Raw genomic sequence first — 19954 nt, forward strand, 5'->3', positions numbered from 1 at the left:
AGACCATTTTGAATAAGTATTTTGTGCACAAAAAGAAAAATACACTAAAGTTCTGCACTTTATACTGTATTTTTAAAAAATGATCTTTAAAGGGGGGAGGGTGAAAATTTGGCTGAGGAAGAGGACTCAAAAAACAAACAAATAATAATGCAGTCCATACAATATACTGCAGTAACAGAGACATTTGGGCAATCATATAATTGATGTCTTATACGATTTTTATCTCCTAGATGCAAGAGAGGCAGGATGGGGTGTTTTGACATGTCATATTTTGTTCAATAGCAAATATCTTTGTGATTATTGTTTGCTTATTGGAGTCATTTTAAAGCATTGGAGTCATTTTAAGGCAGCGTCCTGAACCTGCTATCCATCACAGTTGGCTGATGATCATAGGTTTTGATTGGGGCACAGTGGCTCAGTAGTTAAAGATATTGACTTTGTCAGCTGGAGAGCTAGCAGGGTTTGAGCTCTGCGTTAATGGAGTGAGTTCCCATTCCTTGCCCCAGCTCCTGCCCACCCAGCAGTTCAAAAACATGTAAATTGCGAGTAGATGAATAGGATGCCACTTCAGTGAGAAGGTAAAAGCATTCTGTGTATCTTTGGAGTATAAGCATGCTGGCCACATGACTACGGAAATTGTCTTAGTGCATTAGCTCCCTCGGTCAAGAAAGAGATAAGCATCATGCCCCAGAGTCAGAAATGACTGATAGAGACATCTTTACCTTTATGATAGATTTTGAGCTATTGCACATTTGGAATTGGGGAGTTTTATTCTACAAAAAAAGATTATAAAATACATTTCACACAAATATGGAAACTGTAATTTCACTCATCAAAGGGGGTATTTTCTGCCTGTTGAAAGGATTTCTCCAAATTGCAATTCAACTTCCCTTTTCCATCTCTATCTGAATACAGGAATATATACAGTCCACCTTCTCTGAAATTCTGAGAATAGAGACACAGATATTATATTGTGTCATGCCACCGTACAGGGCGATTTCTTTAATTTTACCTAATATATAGCATATCCTATGTGGTGTTACTCTGACCATTAGGATGTTTCCTTCTCCATACTATTTTCTCACATTCTTCCTCCCCTCCCCCCCAAATATTTGTGTTTTATCCAGGACTTCCAGCTTTCATCTTTTTAAAAAGTTGCATGCTTATAAATCTACATTTGAATGTCCCGTTCATTCTATGATTCCTCGTTAATTCCCCATGGCGTGTGCAAAGTAAGAATAAAGGGAAAGGTTCAGTGGTGATATTCAGCAGTTTCTGACCAGTTCTGGAGAACCGGTAGCAGAAATTTTGAGTAGTTCAGAGAACCGGCAAATACCACCTCTGACTGGAGATTTTACAGTATCCTTCCCCTGCCACGCCCACAGAACCAGTAGTAAAAATATTGAATCCCACCACTGGAAAGGTTCCCCTCACGCATACGTACTAGTCGTTTCCGGCTCTAGGGGGCGGTACTCATCTCCATTACAAAGCCGAAGAGCCAACGCTGTCCAAAGATGTCTCCGTGGTCATGTAGCCGAAGGCACATGGAATGCTGTTACCTCCCCAGCAAAGCGGTCCCTTTCGAACTGCTAGGTTGGCAGAAGCTGGCGCAAGTAACGGGAGCTCACTCTTTTCTGATCGACAAGCTCAGCGTCTTAGCCACTGAGCCCTAAATCCTAACTTCAATGGAGGCTCAATGCTCAAATAATGCAGTAAATATTCTACCTCAATATCCTCCATAATTGGTATTCATGCATCCTTGGTTCCAAATCTTACAGAACACAATGATTCGTTGATTTTATTTGCAGTGACTTTATTTTCTAATGTTGCATGATGATAGCTTTAAATGAACATATCTACTACACCTGATCTTTAGATATTAAATTTACATTATTGAAAATATACTAAACACATTTTGTTAGTTTCTTTCGTTCATAGTACAAACGAGCATATTCCAACTTCAACAATCACTGTAAGTGAATGCTAGTCAGAATATAGGTAGTCCCCAACTTACAACTGGTCACTTAGTGACTGCTTAAAGTTATGATGAACACCCCCCCCCCAAAAAAAACCCCAGGTATTTACAACCTGTATTTGAAGTTCTAATAGTGGCCACTACTTTTATGATCACATGATCACATTTTAGGTGCTTGGCAACCAGCTTGCATTTACAGCTGTTCTGAGATCATGTGTCCATGATTTACATTTTTGGCCAGTATTTACTTCTGGCAAAAAAACAACCATTGCAGACAATGGGTTGCCAAACAACCATTATGATTGCTTAACGACTGAAGGTTTGCTTTAATGACTGCTCCAAAAATTGTCATGAAATTAGGTCAGTCACATGAGGACCTGCTTAACGACCACAACTTATGACTGCAATTCTAGGCTCAATCATGGTCATTAGTTGAAGACTGTCTGTACACAATGATATGAAATATGTTAAAAAAGATGTATCTTCAAATACCAATGTCTAGGGGCCATCTAACCATTGGATCAAAATACATGGCAACAAAAACGAGGGAAAAAAGCTGTTTTCTGCCAACGAAAGGGCACATCTACAGGCACATAAATATTTATATTGCTACAGCATGCTCCTTGTAAAAACAACTTTTGCTTGGCTTAAACCATGTAACTGTCAAGTATAGTATTTTACAGTGAGTAATGCTCATCCAAAATATTTGCCTGAGGACAAGCAGCAAATATAAGTTGCAAATCCAGGCTACCCAATTAATTTTTTAAATCTAGAATCTTCTTCTGGAAATAAAAACTTCACAAATATGAATTAAGATGGTGAATATTTTCTTGGGGGCATGTGGAATTGGTTTGGCTGAATGAAAGGGCCAGTTTTATTAAAGTAGTTGGCATTTATCGAAGTGGCATTTTTTTAATTGATTTTATTCTTAGGACCCCTTCCCACTTTTAAAAATAGGAGGACCCCAAAAGTGCTTTTGTCTGTATGATGGTGAACCTTTTTGTTGTGGTGTGCCGAAAGCGCCTGAGTGCCGGCACCCACAATGCAATGCACCCCGCCACCGTGCACATGGTTTTGCAACACTTCCCACCCCCTTACTTGCACTGTGCGTGCGCAGGCCTCCCAACTGATTTTCTGCCTGTTTGAGGCCGTTTTTGCCCTCTTGGAGGCTCAAGAGAAGCCTCTCAGCCTCAGGAGGCTGAAAATACCACAGACAATACTGCTACCTTACAAAAAGATCTTGACTATGTATCAGAATGGTCAAACAAATGGCAACTTCAAATCTCAACAAATAAATGCTCTGTCTTACATATTGGCAAAAAAATCAGAAAATAAAATACAAGCTGAATAGTCAAGACCTTGTTGATGACCCAAGCTCTGTAAAGGACCTTGGAATACTCACCTCTAATGATCTAAGTGCTAGAGCCCACTGCAACTACATAGCCAAAAAGGCATTAAGAGTTGTTAACCTAATCCTACGTAGCTTTTTCTCTGGTAATATCTCACTACTAACCAGAGCATACAAAACATTTGCTAGACCAATACTCGAATACAGTTCATCAGTCTGGAACCCTCATTACGTATCTGATATTAGCACAATTGAGAAAGTCCAGAAATATTTCACAAGAAGAGTTCTCCACTCTTCTACTCGTTGTAGAATACCTTATGCCACCAGACTTGAAATTCTAGAACTAGAAAACCTTGAATTACGCCGTGCCTTCGGTCCGACTTAAGCATGGTATATAAAATCATACATTGCAATGTCCTACCTGTCAGTGAATACTTCAGCTTCAACCATAACAACACAAGAGCACACAATAGATACAAACTCAAAGTAAACCGCACCAAACTTGATTGCAGGAAATACGACTTCAGCAATAGAGTGGTCAATGTCTGGAATACTCTACCCGACTCTGTAGTCTCTTCCCCAAACCCCAAAAACTTTAACCTTAGACTGTCTACTATTGACCTCACCCCTTTCCTAAGAGGTCTGTAGGGGCGTGCATAAGCGCACCAACGTGCCTACCGTCCCTGTCCTATTGTTTCTTTTATTCTTTTATTTTTCTTATATGTACCCATTTCATGTATTCACAACTATGTATACACTTATACTTATTATCTTGTAAACAATTGGCAAATCAAATAAATAAATAAATAAATAAATAAAAAACTGCCTTCCGGAAATACTGAAAGTGCCTGTTTTCAGCCTCCAGAGGGCCTCTGGAACCAGGAGGAGGCCGTTTTCGCCCTCCCAGAGGCTGAAAACGGCCCCATTTTGGCACTTCTGGTATTTCCGGAAGGCCCGTTTTTCGGCCTCCTGAGGCTGCAGAGGCTTCTCTCGAGCCTCTGGGAGGGCGAAAATGGCCTCAAAGAGGCCAAAAATCAGCTGTGAGGTGCGTGCATGCGCAGTGCAGGTAAGTTTGGCTGAGGCTCACATGCCTGCACAAATGGCTCTGCCTGCCACCTGTGGCATGCTTGCCATAGGTTTGCCATCACGGGTATGTTATTTTTTATCAATATAGGTAGTCCTCAATTTACAACAGTTCATTTAGTGATCAAAGTTACAACTGCACTGAAAAAAGTGAGATATTTTTCACTTACGACTATTGCAGAATTTCCACGGTCATATGTTCAAAATTCAGACACTTGGCAAGTGACTCATATTTATGATGTTACAGTGTCCTGGGATCACATGGTCACCTTTTGAGAACCTTCCCACAAGTAAAGTCAATGGAGAAGCCAGATTCACTTAACAACTGTGTCAGTAATTTAACAACTGCACTGATTCACTTAACAAGTGTGGCAGGAAAGGTCATAAAATAGGGCAAAATTCACTTAACTAATGATCACTTAGCAACAAAAAATTTGGGCTCTATTGTAAGCCCAAAGGACTACCTGTATTTATTCTATTAAAAATTGGCACGTTTGCTTCTAAAACTGCTTCTCATGATTTTTTGATGAGATTTGTGTTTTTTCAACAGACTGAACTGATAATTTTGATTTTGCAGATACCTTTAAATGTCTTGGGAAAAACCCAGGGGTCCTTGGGAAAAATACTCATTAAAGTTAATCAATTGTGGTTAAATACAACACCTATTTAGAATAGAATGGAATGGAATGGAATAGACTAGAATACTTTATTGGCCAAGTGTGATTGGACACACAAGGAATTTGTTTTGGTGCAAATACTCTCAGTATACATAAAAGAAAAGATACACTCATCGAGAATCATAAGGTACAACACTTAATAATAGTCACAGGTGCACGCAGAGCCATTTGTGCAGGCACGCAAGCCCCAGGCAAACTTACCTCACTGCGCATGCACGCGCATCCCAGCTGATTGTCGGCTCGTTTGAGGCCTTTTTCGGCCTGCCAGAAGCTTGAGGGAAGCCTCTGCAGGCCGAAAAATAGGCCCGTTTTGTCCCTTCTGGTATTTCTGGAAATATAGGAAGTGATGAAACGGGCCTATTTTCCTGCCTGCAAAGGATGCAGAGGCTTCCCTCAAGCCTCTGGCAGGACAAAAAAGGCCTCAAACGGGCCAAAAATCAGCTGGGAGGCGCAGTGCAGGTAAGGGGTGGGGGGGAATCGTGTGTGCATTTGCAGGAGGGGGGCGTGCATATTGCCTTCTGGGTGTGCGTGTGCAATTTTTGGCACAGGAGCCCAAAAAAGTTAGCTACCACTGTCATAGGGTACAATAAGCAATCAAATCATATTAGGAAACAATCAATAAAAATAGTAAGGACACAAGCAACAAAGTTACAACCATAGTCATAAGTGTGAGATGGGTGAAAGGAAGGATGGGAGGATTAAGGGTAATAGTAATGCAGACTTAATAGTTTGGCAGTGTTGAGGGAATTATTTGTTTACAGAGTGATGGCATTCGTGGAAAAAACTGTCCTTGGTCTAGTTGTTCTGGTGTGCAGTGCTCTATAGCGTCATTTTGAGGGTAGGAGTTGAAACAGTTTTATGTCCAGGATGTGAGGGGTCATTTCCCAGAAAGAAGAAAGAATGAAACAGTGGGCATGGAGTTGATATACTCTTTTTAAAAATCAAAATGTTATTCCAAGCATGAGGTGTCTTCAGAATACCAACTTTCCCCCCCTATTATATGTTTACATTATAAGAGCAAAATCTTTGGACAAAGTAAGACAAACTAGTTTGTCCCCTTTTGAAACAAAAATGTTATGGTGAATATGATGAAACTTGATGAGATGCCCAAACTGACAACTTTGATCAAAGACATGAAGTACATTTTGTGTTGACTGGAAATCCTTATAGACATTTTGAACAAAACGGGAAAAAAGTGAAATTATGATATATATCTTGATGATTAGAAAAAAAATATGATTATAGAAAAAAATGTAAGTTATACTATAACCATAGAGGCTAATTTACATGTATACTTATAATGGCTGTAAATAAAATCAGAATTGTCTTTATATTTTCTTTTTTTTATGCACTTTTATCTTTGTCTTCTTTCTTTTCCTTATTCTAAATATTTTAAACCCCACCTTTTATTATTTTACAGGTGACAAAAGACAGAGAGCATATAGTATTCCTTCCTCCTCCTATTTAAAATAAAAAAAATTTAAACTATTAAATTGAAATAGTTTTTTAAAAAAATTAAAAATAAAAATACATACATTCTAAATATTTGCTTGTTATTTTTTAATCTTAAGAAATCAATAAAGTTATTAAAACTTTAGTAAAAGTGTTTTTCTGTATTCAAGGAAAAAATGTTCAAATTAAATAGTTAAATAGTTCGGAGGTGGGGGGGAAATAAAAGTTCCAGGGGGTTGTAAGGCTAGGATAGGCTCCAGCAGAAGAAAGGTCGGGGCCAAACGTGCAATGATGCGGCCTCCAGCGTTCCGCATCTGCCCGGACCTCTGGAAGCCGAGCGCTCGCCAGGAGGAGGCGCCCGGCCTGGAGGCGGCGGCAGCAGCAGCAGCGCCGGCCCTCCGATTCCTCCCAGCCTGCCCGACCTTCTCTCCGCCCTGCGCCGTTTCCTCAGTTCAGGCCGCGATGGCGCTGCACGGCGTGCGGGTGCTGGAGATGGCTGGCTTGGCGCCGGCGCCTCTCTGCGGCCTAATTCTGGCCGACTTCGGGGCGCAGGTGGTGCGGGTGGACCGCTGGCCCCGCACGCCCTTCAACCCGGACGTGCAAGGCCGCGGCAAGCGCTCCGTCGCGCTGAATCTGAAGCAGCCCCAGGGCACCGCCACGCTACGTAGGATGGCCCAGCAAGCGGACGTCCTGGTGGATCCCTTCCGACCAGGTGCTTCTTCGCCAGGCGGGGAGCCGGGAGGTGGGCGGCTTTCCGGACCGAAGGAGGGAGAAAGCAGTGCTCCTGGGATTTCAGAGCTCTCTCTTCAGTGTGGTCTGTGCAGGCGAGCCATGCAAGTGCAGAGACCTTGCATGAATTCTGCTCTTTCAATCGGAGTGCGGTTGGAAGGGATCTTGGAGGTCTTCTAGTCCAGCCCCCCTGCTCAAGCAGGAGGCCCTATACAATTTGAGACAGGTAGCTGCCCGATCTCTTCTTAAAAACGTCCAGTGATGAAGCACCCAGTGATGAAGCTGAGCCGTTCTACTGACCCAAAGGCTTTTTTCAACAGGCAACTGGCCTTGCTTGTTTTTCTTTGAAGACGGTTCGTTTCTCATCCAGCCCAGACTTGAAGGAGCTTCTTGGATGAGAAGTGAAACACCTTCAAAGAAAGGCCAGTTGCCTCCCGAAAAAGCATCTTTTGGGACAACCATGACCTGGATGACTGAGAATCTCCATAGACATCAAGCTGTTCCATTGGTTGATTGTTCTCACTGTTAGGAAATGTCACCTTAATTCCAGATTGTTTCCCTGGATTGATTACTTTCCATCCATTGTTTCTTGTCCTGCCTTCTGGTGCTTTGGAAAATAAGTTGATCCCCCTCCTCTTTGTGGCAGCCCCTCAAATACTGGCATACTGTTATTCTGTCACCCCTAGTCTCTAGACTAGCCATATCCAGTTCCTGTAAACGTTCTTCATATATTTTAGTCCCCAGGCTTTTAATCATCCCAGTTGCTCTTTGCACTTTTCCCAAAGCCTCAACATCTTTTTGGTAATGTAGTGACTAAAACTGGGTGCTGTATTCCAGATGTGGTGTTACCAAGATTTTATAAAGCAGTACTAATACTTATATGACTTTGATTCTTCGCCTCTGTTTATACAAGCAATGATTATACTTAAACGATCTTGCAATGTCTGTTCTCACTAGGCCCTGAGATTACAGCACCCACATACGAAGGGGGCTGGTTCTTGCTGCCCTTGGGACTTGTTTTGCTTGTTTTCTTGCCAATGTTTCATCACTAGGCTAGATAACAGCAGTGTGAGGGAGGAGGAGGTTTGCTGGCTGTGTAATCATAATTTCTCCTGCCAGCCTTGATGTGGGGGCATAGCTTCTTTCTGCCCTGCCTCAAGACTTGACAGGACAGGCTACTAGATAAAGAACTGCAAAGCTCACCTTTTCCTGCAAATATGATGTTGTTTACCTACCTGGGTAAGGAAACATCAACAGGAAAACAACCAAGCTCAGACACCTTTCAATCCCCAGCTACAGATATTGTCTTCTACAAATTACAGGTAGTCCTCATCTTACGAGCACAATTGAGCCCCATATTTCTGTTGTTAAGTGAGGCATTTATTAAGTGAGTTTTGCGCCATTTTCATGACTTTTTGGGTCACGGTGGTTAAGTGAGTCACTGCATTGGTCAGTTTAGTCGCATGGTTGTTAAGTGAATCTGGCTTCCCCATTGATTTTGCTTGTCAGAAGGTCGCGAAAGGTGATCACATGACCCTGGGGACACAGCAATGGTCATAACTGTGAACCAGTTGCCAAGCATCTGAATTTTGATCATATGATCACGGGGATACTGGAAAGGTTGTAACTGGGAAAAATGGTCATAAGCAGAGATGGTATTCAGCCGGTTCTGACCAGTTCTGGAGAACCAGTAGTGGACATTTTGAGTAGTTTGGAATCCCACCTCTGACTGGCCCTGCCCCCATCTACTCTCTGCCTCCCGAGTCCCAGCTGATCAGCTAGGTCTTCTTTGGTTGCCCTGCCCAGGAGAATGGAGCTGGAAAGCAGGTTAGTGGAGTGGGGAGAGAATGGGGATTTTACAGTATCCTTCCCCTGCCACGCCCACCAAGCTACGCCCACAGAACCAGTACTAAATTTTTTTGAATCCCACCACTGGTTATAAGTCACGTTTTTCAGTGCCGCGGTAACTTTGAACGGTTACGAAACAAACTGCTGTAAGTTGAGGAGTACCTGTACTTTGGGTATTAACTACTGATGGTGGAGAACCAGTTTGGTCTTGTGGCTAAAGCTCTAGGCTAGAAACCAGGAGAGTGTGAGTTCCAGTCCTGCCTTAGGCATCAAAGCCGGCCTGGTGACTCAGAGTCAGTCATTCTCCTTCAGTCCATGATGTAAGGCTTGGGTAACAAGATGCATGCCTCGATGTGAGTGATATTGAGTTGGCCACACCCAGCCAATAACATGATCACCAAGCCATGTCCACCTAGTCATATGACCACCAAGCCACGCCTACCACCTAAGCTACGCCCACAGAACCGGTTGTTAAAAATTTGAATCCCACCCCTGGGTTAATGTCATTGCCCAGAAGATCATTGGTTGCCCTCTCCCCTCTTTGGAAGAGCTTTATAGCTCCTGCTGCCTTAAGACAGTTCAAAACATTCTCAAAGATCCATCTCATCCTGGGTACCTTTTTTTTTTTTTTGAACAATTACCATCTGGTAGACGGTACAGGATAATAAAAACAAGGACAAATAGGCTGAAAAACAGCTTCTATCCCAGGGCAGTAGCTCTGTTGAATTCTACTGTATTGTGCAATATTAATTCAATATCAGGGGTTTTCAATTCAATGTATAGAATGTGAAGGTTGTGTGTTCGTGTTTATTTTCATAGTCATGATGTGCACTGAAGATGTTGTTTGATCTCATTGTGCAATGAGAATAAAGCAAATTAAACTAATCTAATTTTTAGTTCTTACAGAAGTTGGATATTTTATTTTCCTGTTCAGGTGCCATGGAAAAACTTGGTCTCGGTCCTGATATCCTCCTTCAGGATAATCCCAGGCTCATCTATGCCAGGTTGACAGGATTTGGCCAATCAGGAAAATATGTCAAATTGGCAGGCCATGATATCAACTATCTGGCAGTGTCAGGTATGTGATTGTATAATCTCCATTATAGAAATTTTCTAAAATAATATCGAAAATGTACAGAGTTACAGTTAACATAGTTAAAAATAAGATGAAGGTTTTGTTTTTGTTTGTATATGTTTTTAAGCCAGTGAATAATTGAAGCTCATGAATACGTCCCTGATTGCGACTCATTAATTTAAACTTGTTAATTTGAAGATGAGAGGCCTGCAATTTTTGGAATTCCCCAGCTAACATTCTGGATTACACAGTCCAGAGTATATTTAGGATGATTAACAAATATTTCATTTGCTCTTGCAAAACATTGAACCATGGAGCAAAGTCCAGAGCTCAATTCGACACAGCAAAACTAAAGCAATTTATTCATTCATTGCAGGTATATCCTATCTTTCTTTCATGAGTTTGTGGCTGTTTACGTGGGAATCTCCAAAATATCCCTATAAGAGCATCCCATGAATTAGACTGGCCTGAAAAAAAGTAGGAGTAATTTCCCCAAAGTCACCCAAAGATTTTCTAAAACTGGAAACGGTCTTGTACCAAGGCCCAGTCCAACCCCTTAATCACTATTATACTGTAGGTTGACATGAGGTTTTCTCGAAATGGCTTACATTTTGTCCTTGGCTAAATCAGTGTTTTTCAAACTTGTAACTTTAAGATAAGTGGACTTCAGTCTCAGCATTCCTTAACCAACGTGCTGGATTACACTATCCAAAGATTGAAGAAGCATGAAAAAGGAATTGCAAATAAATCTCCTTGATTTTGTTCAGTAAAAGGTGGGACAGAGAGAGGTCCTCAGGCTTTCAAGATTCTGATATTATACTGTACAACAATAAATAGCATTATTAGAACCCTGTGAGTGTACTGTTCTCTGTGAACATATATCTAAATTTAAAAGACAGTAGGTTGGATTGCAATGGATTTCATAATTGGAAGTACCATTTACATTTTTAAAGGATAAAGAAAAAGACACTAAACTGCCTGGGCACTTTTTTAAAAAAAGATTTTTTCTTGTATATAGGTGTGTTGTCTAAACTTGGCCGAAAAAATGAAAATCCTTATGCTCCAGGCAATCTTCTGGCTGATTTTGCTGGTGGAGGAGTCATGTGTGCAATGGGTATCATCATGGCCTTGTATGAACGTACAAAATCTAGAAAAGGGCAGGTCATTGATGCTAGCATGGTAAGTGTCTGTCTGTCTATATCTATCTATCTATCTATCTATCTATCTATCTATCTATCTATCTATCTATCTATCTATCTATCTATCTATCTATGAAGAACAAAGGAAACTGTATTAGGAAACTGACCTCCTCAGTCCTAAAGACTTTTCCTGATCCACATTCCATTTGAGCCTTATTTTGTGTGACGTTTATTTCTTTGTTTATATCCCGTCTTTATTATTTTTACAAATTCAGGCAGCCTACATATTCAGCCTTTCTCCTTGTAGTTCTCTCTTGAATTCCTGGTGAGCCTTTGCAAGCTGTAGTTGATAGAAATGGAAGTATGGCTTCCCCTGGCAAAGGGCAAGTTGTCTCTAGGTGTCTGCTTTGGTACTTAAGTATGAGTGAGCTTGTTCACTTTTTCTTGAAAAATTACTGTATTAACATGTATTAGTATAGGCACAATATGTGTCATGCATTTGGTAGAGTCAGACTCTGAGGGAGAGGAGGAACAGCCGACAGGGAGTGGAGGTGTGGCTCCGGAGGTTGTGGAGGAGGCTGGGGAAGGGCAGAGGCCCGCTGGGCAGTCAGAGGAAGAACAAGGCCACTCCTCTCTTCATCCTAGGACATGCAGGGAGGAACGGAGAAGGAAACAACTTGGCTTACGAGAGAGGAAGCGGCCATGATCCCCCTCATTGGTTGCAGCTGGGGAGAATAGTATATAAGAGAGACGGTTACAACATAGTGTTGCCAACACAGAAGCAAAACATGTTTTATTTTGGGGTGAAGTTATCTTGGTTGGCATCCTTCCAACAGACTGCCTTGTTATCTCCTTGAATTTGGTAATTACTTATCCTGGTCCGTTGTGGAAATTTCGTCATTGTACTTTGTTTTGGGTTTTTTATTTCACCTCTATCTGCACATTAAGTTCGGACTGTATTACTTTCTTTTGAAGACTATTTTTGAGTACGTTTTATTTCCAACTGAGAATTATTGAACAATGGGGCCAAGTTGGAGGCATTAAAGGACATTTATTTACACTTTGGATTTGTTACGTTTGTCTTACACTCCGGGTCATCACAATATCTGTACAGGTAGTCCTTGACTTACAACAGTTCATTTAGTGACCATTCAATGTTACAACAGTACTGAAAAAGTTGACTTATGACTATTTTTCACACTTACCCTGGCAGCACACCCAGGGTCATATGATCAATATTCAGATGCTTGGCCAATGGTTCATGTTTATGACCAGGGTCTTGTGATCAATTTTTGCAAAATTCTGACAAGCAAAGTCAATGGGGAAGCCAGATTCACTTTACAATCAGGTTACTTGTTTAACAACTGCAGTGATTCAATTCACAACTGTGGCAAGAAAAATAATCAAATGGGGCAAAACTCACTTAACAAATGTCTCATTTAGAAACAGTGTCTCATTTATGTCTCATTTAGCCAGCAGTGTGCAGCAGCCGCCAAAAAAGCCAACACAATCCTAAATTGCATTAACAGAGGGATACAATCAAGATCAAGTGAGGTACTAATACCACTCTATAAAGCCTTAGTAAGACCACACCTAGAGTACTGCATCCAGTTTTGGTCACCACACTATAAAAATATGTCGAGACTCTAGAAAAAGTACAGAGAAGAGCAACCAGGATGATTAGGGGACTGGAGACTAAAACCTATGAAGAACGGTTACAGGAACTGGGCTTGGCTAGTCTAGTGAAGAGAAGGACCAGGAGAGACATGATAGCAGTCTTCCAATATTTGAGGGGTTGCCACAGAGAGGAGGGGGTCAAGCTATTTTCCATAGCACCCGAAGGCCAGACAAGGAATAATGGATGGAAACTGAACAAGGAGAGATTTAACTTGGAAATAAGGAGAAGCTTTCTGACAGTGAGAACAATCAACCAATGGAACAGCTTGCCCTCGGAAGTTGTGGGAGCACCATCACTTGAGACTTTCAAGAAGAGATTGGACTGCCATTTGTCAGAAATGGTGTACGGTCTCCCGCTTGGGCGGGGGGTTGGACTAGATGACCTATAAGATCCCTTCCAACTCTGATTATCTGTTATCTGTTAACATAAATTTTGTGCTCAATTGTGTTCGTAAGTCGAAGAGTATCTATACTGAGAATCTTCAGTTACAGAATTTTCTAACTGTTATAGTGTTTTAATGACAATTTATTGTGTTCCTTTAACAATAGAGAGTTTGTATACATTTTGTCCTTAGCTTTTGTTACTCGACAAGGCAATTATTCTCAGAATACAGGCAATAAAAAGACTATCTCAAGGGCAGGATATTGGCCACGGAAGGATACAAAGAGAACTAAAGAATAGAAGGGCAGTAATTGAGGGGTGGGTGGGTGGGAAATCCATTGGAGATAAATGTGAAAAAAAATATACACCACAGTTATAACATTTCGCTGTTAGGATTTCAGGAAAGCATTAGGGAAACAGGATGATTCAAGATGGCCGCTATGACATCATGGCCATCATCTGGAAGTTTTTGAGCTTCTCCATGATGATGAGGGCATTTACTTCATCTTCAAGAAAGAACATCTAGTACAAGAGTCAAACTTGATTTCATAGAGGGCCGCATCAGGGTTGTGTTTGACCTTGGGGGAAGCTGGGTATGTGTGTGTGGCCAGCTCGATGTCACTCGTGTCGGGGACATCTGTGGCGGCCTGAGTGCTCTGCCAATGAAAATGGGCTCCCAAGCTCCGTTTTTGTCTGCAACAGCCTCCTGTAACCCTCTTCCAGTGAAAATGGATCTCGCAAGCAGCCCTCCCAAACTCCATTTTCACTGGCAGAGGCACCATGGGCCGGTCCTTCACCGTTTCCAGTTTGGCTTCACAGGCCAGGTCTAAGCAACCTGAGGACTGGATCCAGCCTCCGGGCCTTGAGTTTGATACCCCTGATCTAGTAGAACAGTACAATATATTCCTAGTGCCATTATCTTTGCATAGGATGTTACACAATGGTTTCTGTATTTCTCTTTAAGGTAGAAGGTGTAGCATATCTAAGTTCCTTTCTGTGGAAATCTCAAAACTTGGACTTCTGGAAGAGAGGACGCGGGGAGAACCTGTTGGATAGTGGAGCCCCTTTTTATGAAATATACAAGACCTCGGATGGGAAATTTATGGCAGTTGGTGCACTGGAACCACAATTTTATGAGCAGTTCATCAGAGGTAAGTTAATCTGTACCATTTAATCAGTTTAAAAACCACCAAAGACTTTGGACTGATGCCACATGTATCTAAAATATGTTAATAATGTTTGTACAGTTATTAGCAACTCTTTCCATAGTAGAGTGTAGAGCAAATGTCTCATTTTATCAATAGAGAAACTTCGAACTGGGAATCGGTGAGCTTATTGTTACCATACAAGTTGCTTCTGATGGGGGTTTTAGAAGTTGTTTTATTTGCTGAACTGAGTTACTGGGTTTTCCCAGTAACTTTATTTTTCTGTATAAGAAGAAATATCTTTCTGGGTTCAGTTCCAAGTGGGGAAAAAGACACTGGAAACATGGAGGCTGCTTGAAAAGATGGTTTAATGGTGGACAGGACCACATGGCTTGGAGCTCCAAAGAAGGAAGGGTCACATGCTTCAAGATGAAAGAAAAGAAGGAAGGGCTGAGAAGCTGAAAGTGCCTGGATTTTATACCCTCTGTTGGGATTTGCATTTGAGCTTGTATTCTGATTGGTTGTCAGACTCCCATGGGGCCACGCAGGGGCAACTCTAGGCTGTCCTGGGTTGCAGGCTTGGTTGAGCCTTGCTGGATGATGTAATGAAAGGACTTTGGGAAATTCCTATAGCTCTACCTGGAGATCTTTGTTATGTAAAATATTCTGGCCCAGGCCTTAATGGCCCACCCATTAACAAAGGTGGGTGTGAGCTTCTGCTTCTGAGTTTCTATTTCTCTTTTTAGGGGAAATATTCTGCCTTTTTAATATTTCCTAGGATGTTTCATTTTTCTAGGAGAGGGGTGGGTGCTAACTTCCTACATAATGAACACGCTTTATCTTACCTTTCCGATTGCATTGTTCAAAAATAAATTTTGGGCCACCCTTGGCTGTAAAAAAAAAATCTAGAAAACAAGATAACAGATAAATAGAGGATAACTGTATTACAAGGAGTGCAACATGAAACATCAGAGAAATTATTTGCTTGTAAATAGAAATTGTTTTAGAAAGCTATAAACATATTAAATATGCTCAGAACCTTGTTACACACACTTGGGTTGTTTTTTTTTTTAGTATGGTAACTTTTATGCCAATGGATTATTCTGTATCTGCATGGAAGGTAACCTCTTTTTAAAGGCATTGCTCCCTTTAGAAATTGCCTTGCTAAATAAAAAGCAATTTGCAAATAAATGAGCATGCATATGCATTTATTTACTGTTCTTTAGGCAGCTAGGCTTCAGAACAACAAAAGCTGACATTTTTCATTTTTCTTTCAAATCCTAATATGTCAAGTCCCTTTTTTGTTCTTTTCTTGAAAACAGTTCAGTGAATTAGTTTGAAAGAACAAAGCTATGTAGTGCATATTACGGTAATTCATTTTCTGGGAATGCAGAAGAAATTAAGCAAGCTACAGAGAGATATAAAACAATGACCAAAATTCCAGGTGCCAAAGGCAGATTAATGCTAGAACAGCACTCATTCTGTCTCTTCTTTCACTTCTACAGTCAGGTGGGGTTGTCTATTGTTCTGGAGAGCCCCAGAGAATCTATTCTGGGATCTTGTAGCTTCTGTGAAAACATTAAACAAAAAAAGAAGGTATTTGATTCATACTTGACTGCCTGGTGACTTCCTGGTACCTTAATGCAATTTTCTCAGCATGTTAGGGAAATTGTTTTTCAATTTTAGTTTCCAGGTTTGATGCTCCCATCAAACTTCTCACCAGGCCAAAGCTACTTACTTTCCAAAGCAGCCTTGTAATTGCCACCAGCTAAGGTGGAATCATTTTAGAGCAGAAGAATTGTTTCTCATGGACATACAGTGGGGTCTCTTTGACAAGGAGCTATTGGGTTTCACTGGGTCCAGCTATCAGTGGGAAATTACTTTTATTGTACAGATAACAGATAACAGATAATCTTCAAAGAAAAACAAGAAAGTTCAATTTTTCAAGAGGCAATTGGAGTTTCTTGTTTTTCTTTGAAGACATTTCGTCTTTTTCAAAAGCACCTTTGGAATAACCTGGAATTACTTTGTTGAGCCATCAGTTTTGTATCAGATTAATAACATCTGCACCATGACCAAGTAGGCAGATTTTGTGCATTAGCAGGCATTGACATTTATGGGAAAACATGCATTTTGTAACTCCCCCCCCACCCCATATTCCTAGTCTACCTTTTAAAATAGGCTTCCCTTATATTTCTCGTTGCTCCCAATATACATTATTTGCTCAGAACGGCTTGCTCGCCAACACTCATTTCATTCAATCGGCCTATATGTTTCTTTTTAATATCTCCAGGTTTGGGACTGGATCTTCAGAAACTTCCCAGTCAGATGAGTTTCTCAGACTGGCCTGAAATGAAGAAGATATTTACAGATGTATTTAAGAAAAAATCCCAAGCGGAATGGTGTGAGATCTTTGATGATGTGGATGCTTGTGTGACCCCAGTGTTGACTTTTGATGAAGCTGCCTCTCATCCCCATAATGAACAGCGGGGATCTTTTCTTAAAAATGATCAGGAGGAGATAAGTCCAAGACCATCTCCCCTTTTGTCCAGAACTCCAGCTACACCTTCATTCAAGAGAGATCCTTTGATAGGAGAACACACCGAGGAAGTTCTCCTGGAGTATGGTTTTTCCAAAAAAGAGATTTTACAGCTCCATTCGCTCCAAGTAATTGAATTAAATAACCTTAAAGCAAACTTATAATATGAAAGCCTGCAAATCAAGAGTTTGTCTTGGGCAAATCGGTTTTGTTTTTACTGTAGCAAGATAGGTCCAATTTCATTGAAATCTTCGGAATTTGCATTCATTGTTTGCTATGCATTTTAAACAACCCTTTTAAAATGAATTTCTACAAATAATTGGTGGTTTTATTCTTTAATTACTGAAAGATGGTGCTAATAAAATGCCTATTGTTGTGGCAATGAGCAATAAATCTAAGGGATTACAGAGGATCTAACTGGCCAGCAGGGATCAGTGGGTTTCTAGCTAGCAGGATCTAAGAGTGTTGAAAATGATTGAAACAGATATTATATAGGGCTCCTTGAGGAAATAGTCCTTGGAAGGACAGGAAGTTTGTAAATCAAAGCCAGTTGCAGCTCAGGAAGTTTATTTGAAAGAGATTTGCTCCCAGTTTAATTTATTTTAACTCTTCCCTAAGGTTAAACAAGAATAGACTTTGTGCATCTGCAGAACAAACAGGTTTAGTGTTCCATTATGGCTGACCTTATATCAAATAGAGAGAAGAGAGAAATAATTCAGGGTCTCAACTTATACAAGTGACTGAAATAATGCAAATAAACATGTAAAAATATAGCCCTTACATAGACTATAAATTGTCACATAAAAGGTTCAACTTTGCCTCTAGAATCCTATCATCTTTTAATTTTCCCGAAAACAAATGAAATATTTACTGGGAGGCGGTATTGTGATAATACGATAACCATTGTCCAGTCGTGGCAAGCAAGAGATGTTGGCGGAGGGTGGAGCTTTGCTTTAGACAAACCTATATCAGCATCAAAGGCAAGAAAGAGTTGAGAATAAAAATTGAGGTTTTTTTGGACTTCCGGTTTGAAGGGCTTCGGCGACAGGCAGGAATCCGCGATCGTGCACGGTTTCTGTCTGGGCTCGCCGCTGGAGCGCCCCGAGCCGGCTGGTTTCAGAGCTAAGCCACCCCGTAGAGGTGGTGAAGAGGGGGGAGACTGCCAGCAGGGTCGAGGAGAGCCGCATCTCTCCTCCTCAGCTGGCCATTACTCCCTTTCCCGAAGGCAGTAGGAGTGGTGGTCAGAAATGGCCACCTCAAAGAAGAACTCAACCGGAAAAGAACGTGCAGGAGGAAGATGAGAAGTGAAAGTTTTTGCTGACCAGGTTAAGTTGAAAAAGCAACAACTAAGGTACCCTGGAATTTAAATTTTACAAAAAATAACATCGCTCCCAAAGAAGAGTTGGAAGCAGCGAAAGAAAGTGAAAAGGGAAAGGTTTGGCTTTTTTTTTCTTCTCTCTCCTTCCTTACATTGACAACTAAGAGACCTAAATAAGAAATCGGAAAAATCCACTTTGGCATCAATAGGCAATTAAGCTGAAAATATAACTAAATGCCAAAGGGACAATAAAGATTTCTGGACATTAAAAACTTTTTCTTCTATAAGCAGGAAGGGAGAGAAAAAGAATAAGGGTAGGATCTGGAAGAGGGAGAAGACTGCCTGGACTTCAAAAGAATCTAAAGTAAAATTTCAATAAGACTTCTAAAAGATACATTTTAACTGAAACTTTGCAACTAAATAGTAACCCCAGGAAGAGAAAGTGAAAAAAAAAAGAAAGTGTAAAAAGAAACAGCTTGTGTGTATTTGGATTGCTTGGTGACTTTTGGATTTTTGGTTATTATATTTGAATGACTAAAACCAATTGGGTGGTTGTTTAAAATTTTTACAATGGCATCACTTCTGGATGAATTGAAAATTGAACTTAAAAAGTACAAAGAAGATGCACAAGAAGGGAAGGGCTCTTTTGGCTTCGTTTTTCAATTCTTAGAAATGGGAGATCTGGAACTATTAGAAACAACAAGAAAAGACTGTAAAACAAGAAGACTGGGACAAAGAAGAAGCCATCTTTAATGAACAAGTAACTCTATGTGGGGAAGAAAAAGGAAAGGGGAGAAAGAGAATGGAGAATTTAAGACTTAAAAAAACAACAAAAAAGAAAAATAACCAAAGAAATGCTGGAAAGCAACAGAAAAGGGAATACAGAAGAGGGAAATAGAGGTAGAGAGACAAAGGGGTAAAAAGGGGAGAGAGAAGAAGAGAGGGAAGAAGGAAAGGAAAAGAAGTTACAAAGGTCCAGAGCAAGATATAAAGAAACAGGACCTATTTAGAGATAATGGGTGAAAATCTAACTGAAAAAGGGATTCTGTAAAGGTACATAAGATTGTATTGTTATATTTGTAATAGAAATAACTTTAGAAAATTGGAAACAACATATGATTAAAATGAGGGATAAAGTAGTATAATTTAGTGAAATGTTTGTGAATAAAATAAATGAAATAAATGAGAAAATTGAATTAGGAAGGAACGGGAACATTTTAATTAGTCAATGTTTTATAAAATATAAGTAAATGGGGGGGGGGGGAATTAACTATGGAAAGTCTATAATTGTTCCCATAGAAGTATGATATTGAATTGAAAAGTAACGTGAAAAATGTTAAGATTTTAATGAATATTAATATTAATGATAGAGTCAAATTGGAATGGAAAGTTGTTTTAATTATATTGTACATTTATAATTTTTTCTTTTTTCAAGAACACAGTGTGTAGTTTAAGAATGTACCAAGCAGAATCCGAATGGAAGTTAAGTATTATATTGAGTGTTATAATTTTAGGGGAAAGATATAAAGGCGTCATACTCCAATCAGTAACTACAGGAGAAATTTTG

General features: G+C 40.4%; 1 protein-coding gene across 1 annotated transcript; it reads left to right on the forward strand.

Annotated features, from left to right (window-relative positions):
* Positions 1 to 6740: 6740 nt before the first annotated feature.
* Positions 6741 to 19171, forward strand: AMACR (alpha-methylacyl-CoA racemase). The gene is made up of 5 exons (XM_026666385.2): positions 6741 to 7247; positions 10047 to 10190; positions 11206 to 11366; positions 14350 to 14536; positions 16824 to 19171. The coding sequence occupies exons 1-5, from the start codon at positions 6824 to 6826 to the stop codon at positions 17231 to 17233; spliced, it is 1326 nt and encodes a 441-aa protein (XP_026522170.2). The 5' UTR covers positions 6741 to 6823; the 3' UTR covers positions 17234 to 19171.
* Positions 19172 to 19954: the final 783 nt, after the last annotated feature.

This window comes from Notechis scutatus, chromosome 2, assembly GCF_049901735.1.
Source record: "Notechis scutatus isolate UNSWTSFEM ecotype Mainland chromosome 2, rNotScu1.2, whole genome shotgun sequence".
NCBI classification, from domain to species: Eukaryota; Metazoa; Chordata; class Lepidosauria; order Squamata; family Elapidae; genus Notechis; species Notechis scutatus.